The sequence below is a fragment of the Canis lupus genome, chromosome 28 (genome assembly GCF_003254725.2).
Source record: "Canis lupus dingo isolate Sandy chromosome 28, ASM325472v2, whole genome shotgun sequence".
NCBI lineage: Eukaryota > Metazoa > Chordata > Mammalia > Carnivora > Canidae > Canis > Canis lupus.
Genome location: NC_064270.1, coordinates 12,473,115 through 12,500,392, shown reverse-complemented (window position 1 = coordinate 12,500,392; position 27,278 = coordinate 12,473,115). Strand labels below are relative to the sequence as shown.

The 27,278-nt window shown below is 44.6% G+C and overlaps 1 protein-coding gene across 3 annotated transcripts; it reads left to right on the top strand.

The window, feature by feature from the left end:
• The first annotated feature begins 1,872 nt into the window (after nucleotides 1-1,872).
• On the top strand, nucleotides 1,873-27,278 carry GOT1 (glutamic-oxaloacetic transaminase 1). Of its 3 annotated transcripts, none has more exons than XM_025466858.3 (9): nucleotides 1,873-2,103; nucleotides 11,222-11,403; nucleotides 19,323-19,446; nucleotides 19,921-20,033; nucleotides 20,268-20,372; nucleotides 22,285-22,435; nucleotides 22,525-22,690; nucleotides 23,437-23,579; nucleotides 26,709-27,278. In XM_025466858.3, the coding sequence occupies exons 1-9, from the start codon at nucleotides 1,986-1,988 to the stop codon at nucleotides 26,846-26,848; spliced, it is 1,242 nt and encodes a 413-aa protein (XP_025322643.1). In that variant the 5' UTR covers nucleotides 1,873-1,985; the 3' UTR covers nucleotides 26,849-27,278. The 3 variants fall into 3 exon arrangements, with proteins under 3 accessions (XP_025322643.1, XP_048959445.1, XP_048959446.1); XM_049103488.1 differs by having other exon boundaries at nucleotides 1,880-2,103; nucleotides 23,494-23,579; XM_049103489.1 differs by having other exon boundaries at nucleotides 1,885-2,103; nucleotides 23,437-23,583; nucleotides 26,717-27,278.

The following is a 27,278-nucleotide window of genomic DNA, read 5'->3' as shown; positions in this document are numbered from 1 at the left end:
TGGGTGAGGGAGAAGCAGGACTCTATCCAGGCCCCCGGGGATCGCAACCTGAGCTGAAGGCAGATGCTCAACCACTGAGCCACCCAGAAGTCCCTGTTTGCCCCTTTCTAAAATTTAGAATGGATATTGTGAAGTTATGAAGGAAAACTGCATATGTCACTTTCTTTGCCACTGTCAGCTTGACTTGGTTATGGAGCTGCTTTGATTGTCAATAAATATTTATTTGGACTTAACTAAGTTGATAAGGTTTAGGTAACCATGGGTTGTTTTTCCCCAAGGCAATGACGTAAGAAATGACCATGATATTGTTGGCCATTGCTGCGAAGATCATCCTTTTCAAACTCTGGAAAGGCTGGGCCGTAGAACAACCCTCTCAGCAGTTGCCCTTTGCCTCTGCTTTTGGAATCACGAAAAGTTCATTGTCATTTCACCTTCAGTGTTGAACTTGCAATCTTAGAGGAAAGCGTTGTTAATGAAACACTGTGGGCAATTAGCTTTAAAAGCAGAGACAAAACTTCTGGAAAAAAAAAAAGCATGCAATACAAAGATTGGCAGGTGTTGCACAAAGTTTCTTTGGCTCGTGTTCATTACTTTGAGTGGAAAATATGTTTTGAGATTTGTCATATTATCCAATGAACAGAGGCTGAGGTACTGTTTTCTCCTGAAACACCAAGAGAATGGATTGGTCCTTCCAGCATTTAATGAATACTTACCAAGTGCAAAAAACTGGGGGATACTTATGTAGGGTAAGGTATCTGGCCAAAAGAAGGTTACCATCTACAAGGGGTGTGCAGATGTGCAGTGACAACAACGGCTAACATTTAGGGACTGCTTACTATACGCGGCTCAACACTTTATATGTGTTAACTCCTATAATCCCCACAACAGCCCTAAGGAAACCCTATTATCTCCACTTTACCGAGCAGGAACAAAGAGGTTAAGTCACTTGCCTAAACCTGCCTAAGTCAGTAAATGACAGAGCCAGAATCTAAACCTAGGTGGTCTGGCTGCAGAGCTAGGTTCTTAATCAGGGCATTTTCTGAGATGCTAATATTGCCCACAAGGTACAGAAGCACAGGACGGATTTTGACCCACTCCGGCCAAAAGCGGGCATTTACTGTGCGTCTTGAAGGTCACCAGGTGGGCAGGAGGGCTGGGGAGGAGGCAGTCTGGGTACCAGCCAGCTGACGACCGCACGATCCGGTGGAGTGCCCACGAGGGAGGAAAGCTGGAGGGGGACGCGGGGCCCGGGTCCTGGAGGTCCTGGAGGTCATGGAGGTCCTGGAGGACGCGGCTGCTTCGCAAGGAAAGGGGAGCGGAAAATGTCACAGTCTAAGGGCGGCAGAAGGGAATTCCAGGCCACTCCCCCACTTTCAGCGGGATGCCCCCGCCTGGCAGGCAGACAGGGAGGCAGGCAGGGAGGCAGGCAGGGAGGGAGGCAGGCAGGCAGGGAGGCAGGCAGGGAGGCGGCAGGCGGCCCACCCACGCTGCCTCCCGCGGAACAGCCGGCCGGGCCGGTCCAGGTCTCCCGCCGGGCCCGGGCCGCGGCCCCGCAGCCGACCTTCAGGCCGAGGACGCCGGGGCTCTGGCCGCCAGCCCGGGGCAGGAGGGCGCCCCCGCTCGCCGGGCCGCGGAAGGTCGAGGGGGCCGCGCCGCTCGGCTCGGGCCTCGGCCATAGGAGGCCGCTCTGCCACTCAGCCCGGCCGGGGCCGCGTCTCGGCCGGCCGACCCCGCATTGGTTGCATCACACCGGCCTCCGATAAGATCCTCCGCTTGGATTGGCCAGCGGCAGCCCCGCCCCCGCCCCTCTGCGTCAGAAGCTCGCGATTGGTGGGCCGCGTTGCCAAGGCCCGGACGCAGCGAGGCCATTGGAGGCCGCGGGCCCGCCCCCCGGCGAGGTGAAGGTGAGAGTCTCCTCCAGCGCGGCGGCCGCGGGACCGAGCGGCTCCAGACGGCGAGGGGGCGGCCGCCCGAGCGCTCCGGCCATGGCGCCTCCGTCCGTGTTCGCCGAGGTGCCGCAGGCCCAGCCGGTGCTGGTCTTCAAGCTCACTGCCGACTTCCGGGAGGATCCGGACCCGCGCAAGGTCAACCTGGGAGTGGGAGGTAAAGATGCCGCGAGCTCCTGCTCCTGCAGCCGGGGGCGTGGGCGGACCCCACCCGGGCCGCGGGGCAGGGGTCGAGGCCGAGGCCCGGCTTGGCGCCGGCTGGAGAGGGGAGCCCCGGGGAGGAGGCGACATTCACGAGCCTTTTTTCTACTTGCCCATTTTACAGATGGGCACGTGGAGTCTCTGGATAAAAGGAGGCAAGGTGTGGAGTCCAGGGTCCACAGTACAGGGTTAACAGCCAGGACATAAACGCAGTTTTTCCAGTTCCCCTTTCCGTGTTCTTTATACTACACCCTTTCGCCTGTTAATAAATGGGGAGGCCAGAGGTCATAAGGAGAGGGGGGAAACCAGGAATGCTGGGAGGCTTGGTGTCCAGGTTGCTGGGGAGTGGGTGAAGGAGAACTCTAAGGTCAGGGAGCTCTGGTCTGGGTTAGTAAATATTTGATTGACTACCAGGTATCAATCAGTCCTTTACTAAGCCTTGTGGGGTAAAGACCGAGGCTTGTTTCGTCTCAAGGATTTTAAGATCAAAGTGTGATATAATAGAAATCTAAAATGCTCCTGAGACAGGTTAATACTGCCTGGGAGGATCTGGGAATCATATTCTGGCCCTCACAGCTGTGGCAGGAATGGGCAGAGAAGGTCGGTGGGAAAGAGTGGAGAGGAAGTAAAGTTCACTTTTCACACATTCTTGTCTTCAGTTCTTGCTTCTTGGACCTTGGACAGCTCAGAACATGGGCCTCAGTTTCCCCTTTTAGACTGGAGTGCCTCCACAAAGGTTCTTTTTTTTTTAATTTTTATTTATTTATGATAGTCACACACACACAGAGAGAGGCAGAGACATAGGCAGAGGGAGAAGCAGGCTCCATGCACCTGGAGCCCGACATGGGACTCGATCCCGGGTCTCCAGTATCGCACCCCGGGCCAAAGGCAGGCGCCAAACCGCTGCGCCACCCAGGGATCCCTCACAAAGGTTCTAACCTTTGGTGAATTTGTTATTTCTGTCACCGTCATGTGAACGTTTGAAGCCCCACAGACTGTCGACCACAAAGACTAGCCAGGTTGAAGAAAATGAGTACAATGATGGTCTGTGCTAAGGAACAGATTTAGAGTAAAAGGATTAGGAATTTTGGAAAGAGACAATCGAACTATTTTGTAGTAGAGGGTGGTGAGAAGGAGGTTCAGAATCAGGCATCTAACAGTGGCTGTACATAGGACCTGTTGAAAATAAGTCTTCAGGGGCGCCTGGGTGGCTCAATGGGTTGGTTGTCGTGTCTGCCTTCGGCTCAGGTCATAATTGCATGGCACTGGGACAGAGCGCCACGTCCACATCTGGCTCTGTGCTCAGTGGGGAGCCTGCTTCTCCCTCTCCCTCTGCTCACTCCCCACCCCATGCTCTCTTTTTCTCAAATAAATAAATAAAATCTTTAAAAAAAAAAAAAAAAAGAAACCTTCCCTAGGGAAGGAGTATGGGAGAGGGGTGAGAAAAAAAAAAAAAAGCCATTCAAAAAGTATGTTTTGGTGAAACTAGGTAATGGCTGGGTGGGCATCCATTATATTATTCTTGTGACTTTTGTATATATTTGAAATTTTCCATAATAAAGCATTTTTTAAAAAGTAAATACTACAAGTTTCACCCATGGAGAGTAAGTGATGTTTTTAACAGGCACATGAGTGGGAGAAGTATTGAAAGGTTGCCTTGAGTTGAATTGGAATTGGGCACCATTCAACCTCTTAATTTAAATCCAATTTAAATTTAAAATCCAATTTAAAACCTCCAAGTATTTATTTAGGGCCAGATATATATGTGTTGATGTTGACTTAACTACATCTTTTAAAAATGTTCAATTCTTTTCGGACTCAGTTACCATTAAGTTATCTTACAGGGTTTTTGTGAGAATCAAACACATTTAAAGTACCCAGAATAGTATCTGGCAAATAAGTAGGGGTTATGTAAGAGTTGTTTTGGCATTTCTGTTACTATTATTGTTGCTTTTGGCATTTCTTTGGGTAGGTTGCTTAGAAGATGTTGAGTAAAACTTTTCAGCCTAAGAGCTGCAGAATGAAATCATTTCTGACATTGGTTCAGAAATAAACTGTCCGTGCAGAGAAAATGTGCCCTGCCAGCCCAGGCCAGAAGTGTAGTTTGCAGTTCGGGTGATCACCTCACCTGAGACGGTACCTTTTCCCAGGAACCTGTTTCCCAGGAACCCAGGAACTTCTCTCCTTCTTATGAACAAATGATTTATGCATTTAATCTTATTTGATGGTTACAACAACTCTGGAGGGTTGTTTTCGACAGAAGGAAGGCTGAAGCCCAGATAGATGAAGCAGATTGTCCCAGATCACATGGCTATTGGTGATGGAACTGTCCTCTCCTCTATTTTGGGTCCTTCAGGTGGTCCAGAGGCTGCCAGTGCACCCTGGTGGGAAGGACCAGGAGATCTGGGTACAGGCCAGCCCTGCAGCCCAGCAGCCCAGCAGCCCAGCAGCATGACCTTGGGAGGGCTGTTTAACATCCTGGAACTCAGTCTGTTAAATGAGGAGCAGGGATGGGATGATGTCTCTCTAAAATTCTGCTCGGAGGTTCACTAGCACATTACATGTAGGATAATGTAATCAACATCGGTTGGCTGAGGATTAAATGAATAATTATGTGTGAAATGTGAGATATAAGTGAAAAGTGTGGTATGAATATTTTTCTTTTTGTGATCTCTTTTGTGGATGGCAGGTGCTCGGATAAGCGTCTGATTAGAGTAGAATAAGAGGTCTCCTTCCAGCTTCTGTATGGCGTAGCTCTAGTCGTACACATCCCCAAGTATATCCTTTGTGAAGGAAATGTAATTAATCATCGACTTTGAGGAAGATACTTTTTTTCTCCCCATGTTAAGATAAAGCCCGGTGGAGATTATCCAGCTCAAGTTCTAGTGATGTTGGACATGTTTAAAATAAGCTGCAACTATTTATAATTTCACTACCTCATTCCTTCTTGTTGATAGTTTCTCCCAAGATATTCTTGCTGTGACCATTTCCATAATTTCTTATAGTTAAGCAAAGCAGAGCATCACATTTAAGTATGACGTGCTCTGAGCTGACCATTTTAGTGCATCTCAGAGTTTGAGACAAGTTGCTTCAAGGGGGGGTGGGGGGAGACATGGGGCCAGCCTCAGTACAGCATGAAGCAAGACATTTCTTCGTAGACTCCAGTCTGTTCACATAAACTGAGCTTTCTTTTGTTCCAGATAAACTGCTCTTGTTTTAATATTTGTTGCGGTTTTAATGTGGATTTCTAGCATTTTCCCATAAAATAGTTGGATGTATGGGCTGTATCAGGTGTTGCTGAATACTCCCAGCCCCTCTTCCCAGGACTCTAGTTAGAAAAGGGTCTTAAGAGCATGCCTGGGGCAACCTGGGTGGCTCAGCGCTTTAGCACCGCCTTCAGCCCACAGCCTGATCCAGGAGACCCAGGATCAAGTGCCACGTCGGGCTCCCTGCATGGGGCTGCTTCTCCCTCTGCCTGTGTCTCTGCCTCACTCTCTCTCTGTGTCTCTCATGAATAAATAAATAAAATCTTAAAAAAAAAAAAAAAAAAGAGTCATGCCTGTGTGCAGGGGCTCTTGGCTGGCGTGGATGAGGGAAGTGATGTTCTTTATCCTTGCTGCCACTACCTTAATCAAGACTTCATTCCACCTCTGTTCCCCTTTCCAGTTTATGTTTCATCATGTCACTCAGATGATCCTGTTAAAACGTACAGCTGTCCACATCACCCTCTTGTTTAAATGCTTTCAGTGGTTTCCCCATTGAAACTACGTCCTTTAAAAAGGATATCCTCCAAGACTCTTTGAGTCACTCCTTACTATTCCTCCACAGATCCTATGTCTGAGCCATGAAAATGCAGATCCTCAAAAATTTCCTTTCTCCAAGCCTCTTGGGCCTTGCACAGGTGTTCCCTCAGTCTGGTGAAGGGAAGCAAAAGATACCACCCCAAAATATGCCCTAAGCTTGTTATTTTTAAGAAACTGCAAATACAGAGGCACCTGGATGGCTCAGTCAGTTGAGCATCTGCCTTCGGCTCAGGTCGTGGTCCTGGGATTGAGTCCCACAGAGGGGGGTCCCTGCTCAGTGGGGAGGCTGCTTCTCTCTCTCCTGCTCCCCCTGCTTGTGCTTGGCTTTCTCTGTCAGATAAAAAAAATAAAATCTTTAGGGATCCCTGGGTGGCACAGCGGTTTGGCGCCTGCCTTTGGCCCAGGGCGTGATCCTGGAGACCCGGGATCGAATCCCACATCGGGCTCCCAGTGCATGGAGCCTGCTTCTGCCTCTGCCTCTCTCTCTCTCTCTCTCTCTCTCTCTCTCTGTGTGTGTGACTATCATAAATAAATAAAAATTAAAAAAAATTATAAAAAAAATAAAATAAAATCTTTAAAAAAACCCAAACTTCAAATACAGTTGAAGCTCTGAAAACCAAGTTGAGGTTACTGTTTTGTAAGAAACATTTACATTTATAGGGGAAATACCCATTAGTAGGAGTGTCTCTCGCATATGACTCTTAAGTCTCTAGGAACTTATCAGTGGAGAGGCTGCGCTTAGGTCTGCAGAAGGTCACCTCTCAGAACTGACTCCCCACCCCCAACATCTTTTATCTTTAGCTGAAGGCCACAGTTAAGGTGATGGCTTTGGCCATTTTGGGGAGTTACTCAGTTTTTCTGGGTCTCTCCCATGTATGCAGGCAGTACAGGTTGTTAAATTTTTGTTTTTCTCCTTTTAACCTGTTCTGTCAATTTAATTATTAGACCGGCCAAACAACCTAGGAGAACTCCCTTCTATGCTGGAATGCCCTTTCCTTGACTACCTTTAAAACTCTTACTCATTGTTCATCCTTCATTCTCTGTAAAATCTTCCCTGACTCGTTACAAGAGAATTAAGGGCTCTATATTCTATGTTTCCTCCAGGGCAGACAGTATCTTATTTTATCTTACCCATTTCTGTGTAGCTACTTGTAGCCAGTGTCTGGTTCTTGGTTCAGTAAGTCCTTGTTAAATGAATGAGTGAATAAAAGCATGAATGAGAAACTCCTGAGTCTGACAAACGGAATAAAAATCCCCTGGCAGAGCAGGAATCATAGTTGTTACTGCTGTTTGACCTCATTGCTCTAATCACCCAAGAGCCATCTGCTGTTCTGCTTCATTAGGGCAGTTAAACCAGGCATCAGGAATAAATCTGGAACTGAACCTGGGAGAAACTGGATGGTGAAGGAGGGCGGGGAAGCATAAGTTGGCCAATTTCTCTTTTGTCACAGTATATACACAATGCCTCCTTGAGTCTAGTCATATTCCAGGGTTTTTTTAGAGTAGTACAGAACATACAGTATAGGTAAAGCACAGTGGTACTGTGGCTTTATCTTTCCTATTTTATTTATAATACATGGTTTACAAATGACATCATAGATATAATACATATGGCATGATTACGTAATATACATAACCTCCAAATACAGATGTAAAGCATAATAGAACTGGCTTTTCTATGAACACCGACATTGTACATCTAAATAGGATCTCTTTTGTGTGGTATAGTCAAAGATGTGTTTGCTCTTGCTGCAAGTACCATTTCTGAAAATCAAATTTATTTTCAAAGGACAAAGATTTAGCACCATTAAGGTTATTCAAAATAATGAGACATCATGTCTAAAAATAATTCCAAAAGAAGAATTCCAAGAATATTATGAACAATGGTAGCATTGTGATCATAGATTTCATTCAGAGATAACTCTTAAAAATGGTTATGTTGCTATCTCTTTAAAAAAAACCAGACCGGGGTCCCCTGGTGGCTCAGTTAATTAAACATCTACCTTTGGCTCAGGTCATAATCCAGGGGTCCTGGGGTCCTGGGATGGAGCCTCACATCGGGCTCCCTGCTCAGTGGTATGTCTGCCTCTCCCTGTCCCACTGCCCATCCTCCTGCTCGTGCACTTTCTCTCTTTTGCTAGCTCAAGTAAATAAGTAAAATCTTAAAAAACAAACAAAAACGGACCAAATCCCACCTGATAAAATAGGCTTTTGACTTGTTTGTAGGGAATCTGGTAGGCCAAGGTGTAGCATGTCAGTGTTGTAACAGGATTGTGAGTTATAGCCACCTACTCAGACTATGGTTGGTTAGTGGCTGTGTCAGTCTGGAGCTCTGTCCTCATTCTTATTACTAGTTTGATAATGCTTATCAGATTTGCAGATGACACATTCCTAGAGGGCAGAGTTAGTTGACAGAAGAAAGACCGCAAATCAAAATGATCTTATAAAATTTGATTGGTTGTATACTTTTGACTGTAATTTTACATCTAGAAACTTTTTTCTAAGGGAACACTCATGAATATGTGTAAAGGCATAAGAATATTTATCACAGTGTTTATATAATCAAATAATTGAAAGCAACACGAATAGTTAATAAGTTATGCCTGGAAAGGAATGTTGTCTAGTCACTAAAATTGTATTGTAAATGGATCATGAGCCTGAGTGGCTCAGTCAGTTAGCCTCCAACTCTTGATCTCAGCTCAGCACTTGATCTCAGCATCATGAGTTCAAATTCCGTGTTGGGCTCCACGCTGGGCATGGAGCCTACTTAAATAAACAAACAAGTATGTAAGTAAATAATAAAAATGCCCATTGCATTCATAATAAGAGAAATGTGAATTAAAACTACCCTGAGCACCATTTGCATCCTCATACTGACAAAAATTTACTCTGGATGAGGCTGTGGGAAGCAGACACTTGTACGTGGATGGTAGGAATGTTAACTGATAAAATCCCTATGGAGGCCAATTTGGATATATCTGTCAAAACTACAAATACACATACTTCTTAGCCAACTCTTCATTTTCAACCCTGCATCCTATGGATATAGTTACCTGTAAGATGACATGAATTAGGTTGTTCATTGAAGTATTTTTCTGTAATAGCTAAAGACTGGAAACAACTCAAATGTCCATTAACAAGGGACTGGCAAAACAATTACAATTTGTGGTACATTCATCAGTTATGCAGCTGTTTAAAAAAAAAAAAAAAGAATGAAAAAGGGCACCTGGGTGGCCCAGTTGGTTAAGCGTGCGACTCTTGATTTCAGCTTAGGTCATGATCTCAGGTTGAGGGCTCCCTGTTCAGCCTACCATCTGCTTGAGATTCTCTCTCCCTCTGTCTCTGCCTCTGCTCCTCCCCAACTTGTACTCACTCATGCACGCTCTCTCTCTCTCAAAATCTTAAAAAGAAAGAAAGTTACTCCATGCACAGATAAAAAAAAAAAAAAAAAGATCTTTTTTTTTTTTTTTTAAAGATCTTTAAATAGAAAAGCAAGGAACAAAACATTGTATAGTATGCTACATGTTACCTTTTATGTAAAAAAGAGGACATAGGGCCTATATTTGCTTGTGTATGCATACCGAAATTCTGGAAGGTTACAAAGAAAATAAGAACAGCTGTTATTTATTGGAGGGTGGGATTTGGAAAGAGGTAGTTGGAGGATTAGGATGGGGGGCGGACATGTGAATATATCACCTAGTAGAAGAATAATTAATGACAACGAAAAATGCTCATTTTAAAAAAAGATTTATTTATTTATTTATTCATGAGAGACAGACACAGAAAAAGGCAGAGACATAGGCAGAGGTAGAAGCAGGCTCCTCCTCGCAGGGAGCCCAATGTGGGACTCGATCCCTGATCCCGGAATCATGCACTGAGGTAAAGGCAGACGCTCAACCACTGAGCCACCCAGGTGTCCCAAATGCTCATATTTAAGAGGAAAAAAATGTTGAAAATTTTATATACAATATGATGCATATTTTATAGAAGAACATACTCATGTAAAATAAAGCTTAGAAGGTTGTACACCAAAATATTGATACTCTATCTCTGAGGCCTGGGATTATAATGTTTATAACATTATAATTTATTAAATAAATAATAGTAATAATTAAGTAATTTATTATTTGTTCATAATGTTTATGATTTGCTTTCTGGGCTTTTAAAATTTTTCTACAGTCAACATATATTGTTCAGTAAACAATTTCAATCATCCTAAAAAGTGTTTTTTTTTTTTTTTAGTCAAGGATTAATGTTTTTAAGTCAAGAATTATCAACAAGATAAAACCATCAGAATTACTCTTAAATTTTCAGTTTCAAAATCACTTGCAAAAGTGTGGGCCTGTTGGAGACCTAAACATTTCAGCAGAGTCAAATGACCCCTGTCAGGAATCTGCTCAAATGGTGCAAGCCACAGCAGCTGCCCTCTAAAGCTATAATCCTAAGATAATCATATAGTATTAGAGGGAGAAAATATCAGTGATAGGATAACTGGACTAAAAATACTTTAAGCATATAGGTGGCTTAGAAATTTGCTGTAGGCAAGACTAAATATTATGAAATGGATTACATTTAGATCAATAAAAGTGTGAAATATGAGGTAGGAGGAACAGTCAAGATGGTCAGCAGTGGTAGAGAGGATACACATCACAAAGATGTGTGCAGATATCGGATAGGTTGTTGGGTGATTGTGTAACCATTTGCTGGAACCTTCAGCCATGGAGCCTTTGCTCGCCATTTGTCCCATTCCTGTTCTTATAGGACAAGGGGAGGAGGTCATCCTCCTCTCCACATTTTATGTTTGAAGGTCCTTAGCACTGTGAAGTAGCCCCTAGCACTCTTCTGGAAATTCCTTGGGGAGATGCAGAAGGAGGAAAACGAGGGCCCATGGCAAAACAGACCTCAGTGTGCCCCTACTATCAACATAGCAACTGGAAGGGGTTTCTCAGTGTGCAGAGCACTTTGACGTGCACTCTTTTCACCAATCAGGCTCCATGATGTCCCAGTTTTACTTCAGTGTTCTGTCTTATAGAGGTCGCATACGTCAAAGCTCCAGTATCCATAAGGGTCGGAATGGCATCTGTCCTGCCTGCGCCACACTTAGCCCGGTGCCTGGTTCCGAAGCAGGCAGGCAGTCTTCGAAGGAGCTTTGCTTTCACTTCCCTTGCTCTTCTGTCTGATTGGAGGTGGAATGCGCCCCAGCCCCAGTGCCAACTCTTCCTCCAGTGAAGCCTGCCTCCTCCTCTTACATGACTCTTTGCTGTGTTCCAGCTTATCGCACAGACGATTGCCAGCCCTGGGTTTTGCCAGTTGTGAGGAAGGTGGAGCAGAAGATTGCCAATGACCATAGCCTAAACCACGAGTACCTGCCGATCCTTGGCCTAGCGGAGTTCCGGACCTGTGCTTCCCGCCTTGTTCTTGGGGATGACAGCCCAGCTCTCCAGGAGAAGCGGGTGAGTTTTGGGTAAGGATGCACAGTTGACCCTTGAACAATGTGGTGATTAGGGGTGTTGACCCCATGCTCAGCCGAAAATCCTTGTACCACTTTTGACTCCCGGAAAACTTAACTGCCGGTAATCTACTGGAAGCCTCATGGATAACATAAATAGTCAGTTAACACATACTTTGTATGTTGCATGTAGTCTATATTGTATTCCTACAATAAAGTAAGAGGAAAGAAAATGTTACTAAGAAAATCATAAGGAAGAGAAAATACATTTACAGTACTATACTGTATTAAAAAAAATTCAGGTATATGTGGACCTGTGCACTTCAAACCTGTGTCATTCAACGGTTGGCTGTATTTTCTTTTTTTTTTTTTTTAAACTATATAGAGTTTTTTTTTTTTTAATTTTTATTTATTTATGATAGTCACACAGAGAGAGAGAGAGAGAGAGGCAGAGACACAGGCAGAGGGAGAAGCAGGCTCCATGCACCGGGAGCCTGATGTGGGATTCGATCCCGGGTCTCCAGGATCGCGCCCTGGGCCAAAGGCAGGCGCCAAACCGCTGCGCCACCCAGGGATCCCTGGCTGTATTTTCTTTAGAAACTGCAAAGGTAAAAAAGGATTTAAATCTTAATTTGGTTTAAAGTATTAGGTGTTACGTCTGTTGAACTGTCCACGAATAGGGGTTTTAAGTAGTGTGATCTTAGTATCTGATAGTGTACATGATGTGGCCATACACCAAGCATGGCTTCTTTGATTGTTCTGTTTTATGCAATAGGTGATCAGGTTGTGGCTGCTGGGTCTGAAGTAGTCAGTGGAAATGCCAAGCCAAGGGAATTTTATGGAATGATCAAGAGATCAGGGTCTGGACCCAGATCTGCTCCTTCTTTGACCCGGGGCAAGTCATTTACCCTGACATCTCATCTACATGTTAGGAAAGGACCAGTTTGTGGTTCATGATCCCACAGGGAACAGTTGCATAGGGGAACATTTAAGGGGCCTCTGAAACTCCTGAAAAAAAAAAAAGTTTGGTTTTTCTTTTTTTTTTTTTAAAGAGAGAGTGTGTACATAAGCAGGGTAGAGAGGGGCAGAGGGAGAGAGAGAATCCCAGGCAAGCTTCATGCCCAGCACAGAGCCTGACCTGGGACTTAATCTCACAATCCTGTGATCATGACCTGAGCCAAAATCAAGAGTCGGATGCTTAACTGACTGAGCCACTTAGGCACCCCCATCCCTGAAATTTTATGCTGAATTCTGTGTGTATGTGTATTTCTGGGGAGAAAGTTTATAGCTTTTATTTTATTTTATTTTATTTATTTAATTTTATTTTAGGATTTTTAAGTAATCTCTACACTCATTGTGGGGCTGACACTCAGAACCCTGAGGTCAGGAATGGCATCCTCCCCTGACTGAGCCAGCCAGGTGCCCTGCTCTTACAGGATTTTCGGGAGTCTGTGGCCCCAAAAGCTCAGGAGCCACTAGTCTAGATGCTCTGCGAAGTCCTGCCAGTTCTAGCATTCTTTAATTCTCCTAGCCTTGATCTTAGTTCCTCCCATTTAAGTGCTTCCTGGTATATATTCTATGTAAACGAGAGACATGTGGAAGAACACATCTGGAAGCAGATACAGCGAGATGAAGGGCATATGTGGCAGGAATGGTTTTGTAGACCTTTTCAGTGTTGTAAGGATTCAGAGGACAGGGGTGGTGGTAGGGGTAGAATTGGGACATGAGTTGAACCTTGGGGAACGAGGCCAGGACTCTGTTCCCAATTCTGGCTATATATTAGTACCACCTGGGGGTTCTCTACACATACAGATGGGTGGACCCCAGTCTAGACCAGTTCAGTCAGAATCTTGGAGGTACCACCCTTACCTGCCCCTTCACTCCCAGTGCTCCCCTCTTCCCCTGTAGGTCCCTTCCCTGCGAGGGCATGATTTTAAAAACTCAGTTGCCTGAGTGGCTCAGTTGGTTAAGCACCTGCCTTCTGCTCAGGTCATGTTCTTGGGGCCGGGATCGAACCCTACATCATGGAGAGTCTGCTTCTCCTCCCTCTGCTCTCCCCATTGCTCATGCTCTCACTCTCTTTCTCTCTCGCATATTCTCTTGTCTCTCTCAAATAAATAAATAAAATCTTAAAAAAATAATAAAATAAAAGCTCCCCTGTTGACTCCAAAGTCCTGCCCGCATTGGGAACCACAAAGTACAGTGGAAGGAAAAAGGAGGGGCATTTGTTTGCAGTAGTGGGAATGCAGGGACAGGAGGCAGGTGGGTCTAGGTTGAAGAGACATCTACCTGACTGGAGCTGGGAGCATGTCCAGCCTGATTTTGGCACCCTGACTAGGGGAAACCACCTGACGGCTTGAGCAGGAGAGTTACCCAGTTCAAGTGTTTGAAGAAGATAAAGCTGGCTGCAGGAGCAGGATGGAGATGGGCTTATTAAGCTTTTGCAATAGTCCCATTAGGTGTTGTTCAATTGAAGCCAGCTGCCCTTGCTGCTCTTTTGGGCTTGTGCTGTAGTGCAAGCCTCATGCGTGGAAGGGACCGCATCTTGGAGCCATCTGGTTTATTCCCCACAGGCTGTTTCCCAGATGCCTCGATAAGCAGGCATTTGGCAGGGAGTGAAATGAGGGGCACATACGCACCATCTTTTATATCAGGAGGCAGGGAGGCTCTGGGTGAAGGTTCTGGAACTTGGGTCAGTGATTAGGCAAGTCATGAACCAGTTTTGCTGGCTGGCATCGGGACACTGAGGAAAGTCCCGATGAGTTTGAGCATGGAGGACTTTAGCAGCTAGGGTTATCTTGTGGGATGCCATGGATAGATTAGATGGAATTCTGTTGTTGAGAAAGAAAAACCATTTCTGTGTTGGGGACCTTCTTCCTCTGAAACTGTGCATTTCTTCTACACTTAACAACCGTCCTGGGCAGGTACTTGTCCCTTTTCCTGGTGCTCCCATTTTGATCATTTCATTCTGAAGGCTTGTGGGACCTGACCTTCCCTCCTAGCCTACTTTGTCCTCTGTTGTATTTTTGATCAGAGAACAGGTTTAGGTGGCAGTCTGTAAATATTTGAAGGCTTTTTTTTTTTTTTTTTCCAGGATGGCAGGGGATGGTTTAGAATGCTCTCTTGGCATCTGTATCTCCCTAGGTCCTGGCTGGTTCTGAGCTCAGAGTCTTTTCTTTTTCCCTGGATGTCCTCACCATCCCCAAGCTGCTGTCTTAGTTCAGTCCTCTTATTTGGATTCTTGTGATAACCTCCTGTCTCTAGTCTCCTCCCCATTCTATTAGGTTCTCACAGTGCAGGGGCACCTGGGTGCTCAGTCAGGTGTTTGCCTTTGGCTCAGGTCATGATCTCAAGGTCTTGGGATCGAGCCCCCCATTGAGCTCTCTGCTCAGGAAGGAATGGGGAATGGGCTTCTCCCTCTCCCTCTGCTCCTTCCTACTGTTTTTTGTTCTCTCCCTCCCTCCTTCTCTTGCTTTCAAGTAAAAAAAAAAAAAAAGAAAGAAAGAAAAGATTCTGCACAGTGCAGGTAGGATGATCTTCTGTAGCAAAAAAAAAAAAAAAAAAAGAAAAGAAAAATTTGCTGATAATCATGTCACCTGCTCCTGACCTCACACACAAACACACAGTAGCCCCTCCATAATCTACAGGACAGATCTAGACTTTGAACTGGACATGTGGTATATTTTGTAGCCAGCCTTCATCCTGTTCTAGTGACTCACAGCCCGCACTACCATTCCAGGAGCCTCTAAGTCCTGCAGGGCCTGACCAAGGGTCACTTCCATGATGAATCCTTAAGAGCCGAGTTTTCACAGGACTTAGTTCACAGTTTAGGAATAACCATACTACTGTGTTTACTATGTTGTATAATTTTGTAAGTCTGTGTCTCACACTTCCCTCGGGGCAGAGATTATGGCTTACTTATTTTTCTCGTACATAATTAGTACATACTAGGTCATAGCCTGGCATTTCAGAGATTCTCAGATGTTTGAATTCACTCATTCAGTCAACAGGCGAGTGCTTACCGCTAACAGCACTGTTTTGGAGAAGCTAGAGCACAGTGGTGACCAAAAGACCCAAAATCTGCCCTGGCTTACAGATTTGTGTGGAGAAGCCAACTGCAAATGTCATAGATAAGAATATGATAGAGTATGTTAAAAGAATATAAATGTTGTTAGAAGAGGTGCATTAAGGGTGCTGAGGGTGGGAGTTGGGGTAGATGTGGTTTTCACAAGAGTGGTCATGATAGAAATAGAAATGACATTTCAACCAAAACTTTTTTTAAAAAAAACATTTATTTATTTGATAGAGAGAGAGCAAGGGCAGAGGCAAAGGGAGAAGGGGGGAGAGAGTCTGAAGCAGACTCTGCGCTGAGTGTGGAGCCCAATGCGGGGCTTGATCTCATGACCCTGAGATCATGACCTAAGCCGAACCACGTCAGATGCTTAACCAAATGTGTCACCCAGGCGCCCCTCAGCCAAAACTTGAAGGAGATGAGGCATCAATGAATGAATGGACCAGAAAACAATTAGTAATCTTGTCTTCCCATAGATTTTTCTTCTCAAGATTTAACATTACCAGGTCCATCAACCATTTTGAGGAGCCCTGTTTTCTATACTTACCACTGCCGCTTACTGCTTTCTATTTTTAGACCTTAGGATCCAGACCATATGTCCAGGTTTCATCTCCTGCATTGTAATGCAGCTTTGGAAATTCCTGAGCTGCCGTTGGTAGGAGGGTCATGTGATGCCATCCCAGTTCCTCACTTTGACTCTTGCCTCTGAGAGGCTCAGGGCTTTTGCTGTGGCTCATCCTTTCAACACCATCATCTTCTTCATCTGGTTTGCCAGACACTGAACTGGTAGGGGTGCCCAGGTTTATGTGCCATGGCCTTGGCTATAAGCAGCTTCTGATCAGCTCTCCTGCTTCTTACCGTGAAGTCATCACATCGGTAAACTCTGATCTCAGACAAGTGTTCTTGAGTCCGGCAGGGATTTCTTCAGGCCATGTGGCTAAATTGAGAATATAGATTCCCAACTGGCATCATTCACTCCATATGTTACTGGATTTTTCTTGTCCTGGACACCCCCAGTTTAGCCACCCAGGGCCAGTTGCCTGGCTCCTTTTGAACTTTACACTTGTTTTCTTCATTCCAAATGCAGGGCTTCCTTGGGCTTTAGAGCGGTTTGCCAAAATTCAATTCACAGAATGACCAAATTGATACATTATTAATTCACCCCAAATTTCTCTCTTTTAATTGCTGATACATTTGTGTTTCGCTGAAGCCATCCAGTGTTCAATACATTTTTAGGTAATGATAATTTCTTGAGAATTCGATGTTAAGTGTCATATATCATATATATACATCATGAATGTTAAGGATCAGTTAATGTTACTGAAGTAGGTTTATTTCTTCTAAACATGTTTGCAATCCAATCTAGTCTACTGACCTTCTGACTCCTTTTAGTTAATGAATTTGTGTTTTAAAGTGGGAGAGAAATAAAAGATTATACCTGGGAATGTTTGCACTGATGTCTACATATACCTGTACATACCCAGGATAATTTAAAACCAGATTCAAGGAGAGTCTTGCTCATTTATAGAGAAGCATCAACATTCCAGACTTGCTTAGGTGTTTGAAATGTGAAATAATGGATAAATTGACGTTCAACTTCGCTGGTGACAAATCTATGAAAAATAAATGTGCATTTAACATCACCTTGGTAGTGATTTGTATGAGGAATCCAGATAGATGACATGTGAAGGCAAGACCTTGAAAGTAATGAGAGGGGCCTGGTGCTCAGTGGGGGTCACTGTGAAGGACAGAGATGGTCAGCCTACCATGCGCTGACCATTCTCAGCCAGTCCACTGTCCTAGCTCTCCTACAGTGCATGACTGTGCACAGCTCCTTCCCCTGAATGTCCACTTTGCTTCTGTTTCACATTTCAGACAGTATTCCTTTACAGATGCTCAGACCTCTGAATACAAACAGAACACTGGGGAGAAATAACAAGTGGTGACAATTGGTATCACTGCCTTGTTCCTGGCTTAAGGAAGATGTCAATGATTCACAGTTCATCATGAAGCTGATTTATTTGTCATGGCTGAATGAATTTTTCCTGTTATTTTCAAGAAGTATCCATTATCTCCTGTTGTACTGAGCATCAAAATCAGGAATGGCTCTGTTTTTAATCTGTTATGAAGACCATTTGGGTTTTCTCTACCTAGCAGCATGACATACTTTATTTTTTTAAGTTGGCTCCACGCATAGTATGGATCCCAGTGTAGGGCTTGAACTCATGACCCTGAGATCAAGGCCTGAGCGGAAATCTAGAGTCAGATGCTTAAATGACTGAGCCACCCAGGCGACCCAGCAGTACACACTTTATGATACATTTCTTTACAATCTTGAATTCGTGGGCTGTCACTTGAGCAATGGGGTGTGCTTTTTTTAGTGTGCTGTTGGATTCATGCTGTTCATAAATGTTTGTTTGGAAAGTATCAATATTCATGAATAAGCTCAGTCTCCCTTTTCTCCATTTTTTTCCTCTTTGTTATCTTTCAGCATCTGTGTTTTGTTAGTTTTAAAAAAAAAATTTAGAAGCTTTTCTTCTTTGTCTAGGAAAGGTTTTTTTTTTTTAACCTTTTTTATTGTGGACAAATTTCAAATATTTACAAAAATAGATAATGCAGTGTGATGAACAGATCCACGTGTCTATCACCTAGCTTCAACAATCACCCTCTGTCCTCATGCCAAAGGTGAATTATTTTACAGCAAATCCCAGACATCTAAATATATTTTAAAAATTATTTTAAAATTTTGCAAATAATGCATGAATACATTCTCCTTATTTAAAAAAAATAGCTTCTAGAGTAGGACCACTATTCCCCCATCCTAGGCCTCTCTTGGAGGTTGTCCCTGTTGTCAGATTGGTGTGCCCTTCCTTTTATAAAGAAAAGCCTATCTAAAGATAGACTTTCTCAGATGATCTTTTTCTTTCTTCCTCCTTTAGACGTTTTGAGCAGTGTTTGACATTTCTCTACAGAAAGGGTCATACCAAAGCCTACTAAGAATTACGAGAGAGGGCAGACTTGAAGGTGTGTAGGCAAAACAGCGTAACAGGGCAGGTAACTAGATCTCAAGCAAGAACGCCTCCTGGATTCATTTCCAGCTCTGCTGCCCACAGCTTTTCTGCCACTCGTAGCCTTTAACTTTTCTCAGACCACTTCTCTGAATTGATTTCCTTGAGTGTGAGTTGGGGATCTAGGACTTACTTTATAGAGTTGTGTAAGGATCAAATGTGTATGAAGATCTTTTGTAAATGGGAAGACCAAGACTCTGTCTTTGCCCACGTGAGGTCATTTTGAGATGCAAGGAAGTTACGGAAAGTAATCCTCACACGTCACCTTTGTTGGAACATATTTCTCCGGGTTAATAAGCCAGCTTTGTAGCGATGGGGTATGGCATTGCAGATTGAGGTCACTGGCAAGCTAGAGACATTATTTCATAGGCTTCTGCTGGGAGGAATTTTGATCTTGGGATGGGTGCTGAAGGGGTGAGTTTGCCTTCCAGGTGGGCACAGTCTAATGTGGCCCGGGTATGTCCTCAACCTGTGTTCAGTAGGGAAACTCCCCTCAAGAGTCAGACTCTCAGACTTCCCAGGTGGAAGACCTGGCCTTAGTGCTCAGAGGCTGGTTACTGAGCAAAGTGCTTCACTTCTTATAGGCTCAGTTTCCTCATTCATAAGCATGGACGAATAATAGTATCTCTGTCATGTGGTTGTGAGCTTTTGATAAGATAATACGTTTGAAGGGCATAGCACAGAGCAGGCACAGAGTAAGTGCTTGTTGTTACCATAGTTTTCCTAATAATCATCTGATTTCACCATTATCGACCAGTGACCCTGCTGCTGCTTCTCTTCCAGGTTGGAGGTGTGCAGTCTTTGGGGGGAACAGGTGCACTTCGAATCGGAGCCGAGTTCTTAGCACGATGGTACAATGGAACGAACAACAAGGACACGCCTGTCTATGTGTCCTCACCAACCTGGGGTGAGTCATTCAGCTGTGGCAAGAGAAGAAACAGAGGAGCTGCAGGAATTAACCTCACCACTGTCACTGCTTATGCAGAAAATGTAACTCAGCGCTGGATCAACTGATACTTGGGGATGGTTTGAGCAGTGGGTGATGGCAGTACATGAGTAACCCGATGCTCCAGTTCAGATTAGGAATACTTGTTTTTAAGACTCTTGGTGGACTTGGGTTTTAGTGTATGTTGAAACTTCCCCGAGGAGGCATAAAATGTAGATACAGAGAGCCTCACCGGGGTAGAATGTAAGTGTAGCGTGACTGACTGGTTGAACTTGTTCTTGGGCGTTGCAATCTTTCTTCTAAGTTTTCACCCCTTGCCTTGATGTTGCCCATTGAATGCTGAGCCTGTGAGGGCCCTGGAGGCTGATGTGTGTCCTTTCCAGTTATGCCTCTGTGTTTGTCAAAGCGTTTAACTTTTTACTCCTCTGCTTACAGAGAATCATAATGGTGTGTTTTCCGCCGCTGGGTTTAAAGACATCCGGTCCTATCACTATTGGGATGAAGCGAAAAGAGGACTTGATCTCCAGGGTTTCCTGAATGATCTGGAGGTGGGCGATTAGATAAAAAGTAAACAGAGCCCCATGATGTCAGGAGGAGTAGGGGCAGGTCTCTGGATCGTTGATCAGGGAGAGAGTCTGAAACATTCCTACTCAAACCAAAATAGTGGTTTCTGAGTTAGCATGTAAGGAAGAAACACACTCCCCCTTGCCCAGTGTGTCACTGACTCTGACCCCCCAATATTCCTGCACACGTTGGGGCTGACATCACTTCCTTCCCTTTAGAATGCCCCCGAGTTCTCCATCTTTGTCCTCCATGCTTGTGCACACAACCCAACTGGGACTGACCCAACTCCGGAGCAGTGGAAGCAGATCGCCTCTGTCATGAAGGTAACTGACTGCCCTTTCAGAATATCTCTTGAAACATTAGCATGTATTACTGTTTTGTGTATTCAAATGCAATACCTGTTTATGGAAGAGTTTGGAAAATGGAGAAAAGCCCAAAGAAGAAGATAAGTATGAGCCAAGAGCTACTGTTAATATTTTGGTAGATAGAGTACTGGGCCTTTCTTTTCTTTTGCTTGCTTGCTTGCTTGCTTGCTTGCTTTATTTATTTATTTATTTATTTATTTACTTACTTACTTACTTACTTACTTATTTGGAGTTACACATGTAAATATATTTCTTTCACAAAGATGGCATCATTTTATCTATACCGTTTTATACGATCCTTTGTCTTTCATTTGAACTTCTTTACACGCCATTTAAAGCTCCGTAGCACAGTTCTCATGCATGGCTATGTCACATTAGCTATTGATTAAATCAGTTGATGGACATTTAGACCTCAGGTTTCTTGTTCTAAACAAATAGGTATAAGACTCCTTTTTATTATTTCTTGGGGATAACTTTCTAGATTGGAATTTCTAGCTCACATTTTATATTCCTCATTAATGTGTTTGAAGAATACTCATTGAGAAACTGTTATGTGCCAGGCACTGGGTGGGGGGTGGGTACAAGAGTAAACACAGTAGAGATGGTCTCTGCCCTCGGAGAGCATATGACCTGTCTGGGGAGACAGCCAAGTACTGTGGCTGTGCTGATGGGGTTATGTGAAGGCACGTGCCCAGACTTTGGGGAGAGAGAGAGAGTGTGTGTGTGTGTGCACGCATGCGTGTGGGTGTGCACGCAAGCATGTTGGGAGGGCAGTGATGGCAGAAGAAGCCATGTTGAAACTTGAAGGATGAGGACAGGTGGGGGCTGGCAGGGAAGGAATGTTCCCTACAGAGGAAAGTGTGAGATCAAAGCCCAGGGCAGAAGTCATGGCCCATTTAAGGAATTGGAAGTAATTCTCGGTACAGACTAGAGTTCTAACGGGTTGTGAGTGACTTAGAGGTAAATGGGGGCCAGATCCTGTACTGAGGCATTGGACTTTATTTGGAGGCAGTGGGGGGAGCCACTGAAAGACTTTGATGTCATGCCATGTCATGATCACAGGTATGCTGTCTTCAGACTATATAAACAGGGAGTGGATCAAAGGGAGGCAAGATTAGACAGCCAAGAGAACAGTTGGGACTGTGACATAGCCATGCATGGGAACTGTTGCCACAATCCGAGTGGGAGCTGACGGGAATCTGAATGCAGTCTGTGGCAGGGGCAGACCTGAAAGGACTCTCAAGCTCCCAGGACATGGGGTGATAGGAACTAGGATGTGGTTGGATGTAGTTGGATGTGAGGGAGGAGCTGCCAGGGTAGGAGTAGAGGATGCACCCTGGCCTTTGGCTTGGACAGTCGGGGGCTCAGAAGTGGTGTCTTCTGGGAGGACGAGCCCAGTAGAAGGGGCAAGCTCCATTGTGGGAAGTTCTTTGAGTTGGTCAGAGGGGTGAGAATAGGGCCTTGGCAGTCTCCTTTGTCTCGAGTGCTCAGTAGATGAGGCCCAAGGCTGTTGGGAACCCTGGGTGGACCAAGCTGATCAAGCTTATCACGAATTCAGAGGAAAGAATACACCGACCTAGGATGCTACCTCCATGCCTCACAAATAAGTCTGGTTGGCAAAATGACATTGTGACACTCTAGGACAATAAACTTAAAAAAATAAAGTTTACTGAAATTATTAGATTTGTTGGTTGGCATTTAGTTGAACAGAAAAAAACAGATATAAAGCGGTGGTTGAATGCCAAAAGGGAGAGCTGGGAGAAATGGGTAGTTAGAAATCCTGTGCAGGCACCAGCTGGGGAAGGAAGGCTGGTGTCTGAGGTTGGTGTCAGAAGGATTTCCTGCCCTGACTCGCTTTCCTTCCTTGCAGCGTCGGTTTCTGTTCCCCTTCTTTGACTCAGCCTATCAGGGCTTTGCATCTGGAGACCTAGAGAAGGACGCCTGGGCTGTTCGCTATTTTGTGTCTGAAGGATTTGAGCTCTTCTGTGCTCAGTCCTTCTCCAAGAACTTTGGACTCTACAGTGAGTGCCTTCCCAGGTTCCAGCCCTGCCTCCCCCGCCCGCCCCGCGCCCCGTCAACACCCTGAGCGGACTCTCATCCCTTCCTTTAGATGAGCGTGTGGGCAATCTGACCGTGGTTGCCAAAGATGCCGATAGCATCCTGCGGGTCCTTTCCCAGATGGAGAAGATTGTTCGAATTACTTGGTCCAACCCCCCTGCTCAGGGAGCGCGGATTGTGGCCTCTACCCTCTCTAACCCTGAGCTCTTTAAGGAATGGTAAGGGGCTCAAAGCCTGATGGGTGAGGTGTGGGGATGTAGAACAGTAGTTGTCCTATTACATTTAACTGCCTGTTCCTTTCATTTTGGCAGAGGCAGGACAAAATGACTTTAAACTGTTTGAGTCTCAGGTACTTCTGTAAAATGAAGCCAGCACCTACTCACATGAGTGTAACACAACACATGTGAGTAACATAGCACTGGGCACAGAGGAGGAAGCGCTCAACGAACGGGCAGTTCTCCCCAACTCACCTACCACCTAGGCTTCCTCCCCCAAAAGTTGGGAAACAGGAAGGAATTCGTGATAGAATACAATATCCAAATGCAAGTCAGTGCGACAGTCTGGGGACTTCATTCTTATTCAATTTGCATATATTTTGCCCTATTTTAAAACAATAATTTTTATATAGTAGCTAAATCTACAGGCTACTTAATTAGGGCTGATAAAATACATGATCCTGTCTGGGTCAGTACCTAGGTGAATTATAGGTTAAAATCTGAGTGGTGTTACAGCCGGAAGACCCAAGACAAGTATTAAACTCCATCAGAAGCTCACTTACTTCCTTGGGCCTGGTAAGTGCCTCTCTGGTCTGCTCATCCACCCCATCCAGGCATCCACACATACCATAGCAGTGTGTGGTCTCGCTTTCAGCATGTAGATTAAATTCCATTTTTTAAACCTACATGCTTCTGTGAATCATCTATCTGCCCTAACTGGATTGACATTTATATTGCTGTCCACTTAGGACAGGTAACGTGAAGACAATGGCTGACCGGATTCTGACCATGAGATCTAAACTTAGGGAACGCTTAGAAGCCCTCAAGACTCCTGGAACCTGGAACCACATCACGGAGCAAATTGGAATGTTCAGCTTCACCGGGTTGAACCGTAAGTGTCTCCCAACCACCTTGAATGCTGTTGGATACAGTCCTTCTCTCTGTGTTCTTGGCTTCCTTTAGCTGTCACCTCTTTGGTCAGCCATAACTTTGGGCCAGAACAAGTTAGGTTTTCTTACTGAAAACCTACTGACCCATCACTAGGATATTTTCATTTTTATGGGTCAGGAAATAATAGGATTTATAGCTTGGAGCCTTGCTTTAGGCAAGGTCTCTCATCAATACTCAGGTACCTTTTGGGTTTTCCTTAATCCTAAGTATAATTATTATACCTGATTATTTAGGGACCTAATTTCTTAAGAGGTCTTTCCTAGTCTCCAAGCATTGCCCTCAAAAAAAGAGGTGATGAAATTATCTCTCCATTTCATAAATAGGAACTTAGGTTGATAGTTGGAATTGAGAGCCAATTCAAAGTCTAGTGGGCAGAGTGTGATCTTGGTCAGCCGTCAGTAGGGCGTATCAGTGACCCGTTGTCCTTCTGACGATTGAAGATTCATTTATTTGATAAGTAGTTCCCGAGTACCTACTGGCCAAACCACAGGTCACATGGTGCAGATGTGACCACTTGCCTGTGTGTGGAGCTTGTGTCTGAATGGCTCTGAGGACAGTTTTGTGCCTGACTTGGGTGAGTAAATGGAACACCAGAGGTGCTGGGAAGCATTGTAAACCAGGGTCATTAGGGCACCAGTGTGAAATGAACTCAGAAAAAAGCAGAAGGGAATATAAACAAGATAAGTGGTAGAGACTGTATATGGTAGACCCCTAGAAATACTTTGGGGTAAAATGAGGCTTCCCAAAAAGTGAAGGGATAGGATAGTTCAGTTGGCCATAGGTGTCCTCATGATTCTGAAATAGGGCATTAGTTCACTTAAGTAAAATCATACTTTGCAATTTTTAAAATATTAAGTGTAATAGAAATGATATTTAGTAGTAATATTCTGAAAGTTCACAAGATGAGGATTGTCATCCCACAAAATATCCATATTATCCCACTCTCCAGAGTAGGAAATTAGTTTTACTATGAATTAAAAAATGGTGAGAACACACCTGTGCTTATAACATGTAAGTTCTATTTTTAGCACCTGGCACTATTTACCCTTTTTAAAAACATTTGTTTTTTTTTTTTTTTGTTTTTCCCCTCCCAACATTTTATTAGGAAAAAATTTTAAAACAGAACAGGTGGAGGAATTGTACGGTGAGGCCCATATACTCACCACCCACCACCTTGGTTCTGCAGTGCTCCCTTTATGACATTTTATCCATCAGAACAGGGATTTGCAGCCTGTCGTCCATGTCATATTTTAGATCTGTGAAGCCCCTGAAATGATATTTGAAAAATTGTGTATGTGTATTGGCCTTTTCTAGGGAAAGAATCCATAGGTTTAGCTTCTCAGCTGTGATGCTCCCCTTACAAAATTAGTTAAGTTTCATTTTTATTAAAACAAAAAACAAGGTTGGGGTGCCTGGCTAGCTTAGTGGTGGAGCATGCAACTCTTGATCTCAAGGTTGTGAGTTTGAGCCCCACACTGGGTGTAGAGATTACTTAATAATAAAATCTTAAAAACAAACAAAAACAGGGTTTGGAGCCCTGGAACCGCAGCATCTGCCAGGGAGGCATAGGTTTTACAAACAGTGGTGTGCCTGTGGCTCTGATGGTGTCTCCTTGCAGGACTGTAATTCGTCTTCTTGCAGGACTGTAATTCACACAGTTCCAGCTGGTCAAGGTAACTTCCGAAGGTTCCTTTGTTTTGTTTGGAGGGATCCCTGGTAGCACTGAGTATGGGGTCCAGATTTTCCACTTGCATACATAGACTTGGGAGTTACATGCCTGCCTTAAAATCCCAGATCCACCACTGACTAGCTCTATGATGTTGGAAAGGTCTTTTAGCTTCCCTCTACACCCTCTGTGCAATGGGAAAGATAAGGTTATTATCAAGATAAACTGAGTTAATATAAAGTACTTAGAACACAGCCTGGCACACAGTGTTTGCTCCTCTAGTTATTATGATTTTATTACCTTCGGAGTTTGGGCTGCTGTAACAAGGTACCATGGGCGAGGTGACTTAAACAACAATCATTTCCTTCTCACGGTTCTGAAGACTGGGCAGTTTGAGATCAGGGTGCCAGCATGGTCACTTCTGGGGCAGGGGCTCTCTTGTAGCTTGCAGTTGGCTGCTTTCTTGCTGTGTCCTCAGATATTGGTTGTAAGGGAAAGAGAGAGAGGGACCACATGCACACACATACCAGCCCTCTAGTCACTTATAAGGGCACTCTTGCCAACACAGGGGCTCTACTTTCAGGGTGTCCTCCAGACGTCATCACCTGCCAGAGGCCCCAGTTCCTCCTACCATCGCATTAGAGGTTAGGGTTTCAACATAGGAATTTTGGAGGGACACAAACATTTAGTGACAATTCATGATAATTACCCATTCCTGCTAATCAAGGGTGCTAATTATTCAGGCAGAAATCAAATAAAATTTTCTCATGGCTTTGTAATACACCAAAGATCTCTAGAGATGGTGGCATGAGGGAAGTATAGGCAGTCCCTTCCTATTCATGCCAAGCCCAGCTGCATGTGTGTAAGTGAGGGACCTGAGAAGTGCTGGGTCACAGGGACCTTGGCAGTTTTTCAGCCTTTGGTTCAGGCACACAGCATTACTTCTAGCACGGGGCCTTCTACAATGAGCTGAGAAGAGGAAGCGTCAGTGGGAGTTTGCTGCTGTGTGCTCAGGGATAAGCAAATACAGGTTAAGGGGGCGAGATAAAGGAAGCACTTCAAACCAGTTTTTCATATCAGTAGAATGTTCGTAAGTTTGAGGGTTGTTTTAATAGGGTGTCCTGGTGAATGTAACATGCAAGCTTCAGTTGAGAGGTAGTCCCAATTCAAATTCCCATTAGGAGGAGTCATGTTAAACTTCCTGGGGATTAGAAAGTTAGCTAAGTGGTTTCCAGAATCATTTGAGCATGCTTCCCTATATTTTCTAATTGGACAAAATAGCTCCTTTTATTTTCTTCTGTGTTGGGGGAAAGAAGGAACATGGCAATTGTCATGGAATCTCTGAACCTCCATCGCTGAGGGGATTCCTGCTACTCTCATTATATCGCTTTTGGTTTTCAACAGCCAAGCAGGTTGAGTATCTGGTCAACGAAAAGCACATCTATCTGCTGCCAAGCGGTCGGATCAACATGTGTGGCTTGACCACTAAAAATCTAGAGTACGTGGCCACCTCCATCCATGAGGCTGTCACCAAGATCCAGTGAAGAAATAACCACCCGAACCAGCACCACCAAAGCGGCCCTCTGTCATGTGTGTTCCCTGCCTGCACAAGCCTCGCTGTGTGTATCACGGAAAGAGACTACGGAGGACTAGAACGCTGCTCTGGTGAGGTGGCCTCTGTTCAAGCTGGCCCCCTACAAGAAGAACATCCCTCGTAAAGAAACGGGGGCCTAGGATCAGAGCCCCTTAGGAGGCCAGAGCAAATTAAGGTTTTTATTTAAGAATAAAAAGGACTTTGATCATGACACCTAGATATCTCGCTCCCTCACTAGAAGCCGGAATGCTGCCTCTCTTGCTCATGTGCTTTTGTGTATTGCTTGACTCTGCACAAAATCTTGCCCCAAAGATCAAGTTGTCTGAAGAGCCAACTGTGATTGTGAGTGTTGGCTGTGTCATTAAAACTTGTCATCTCTA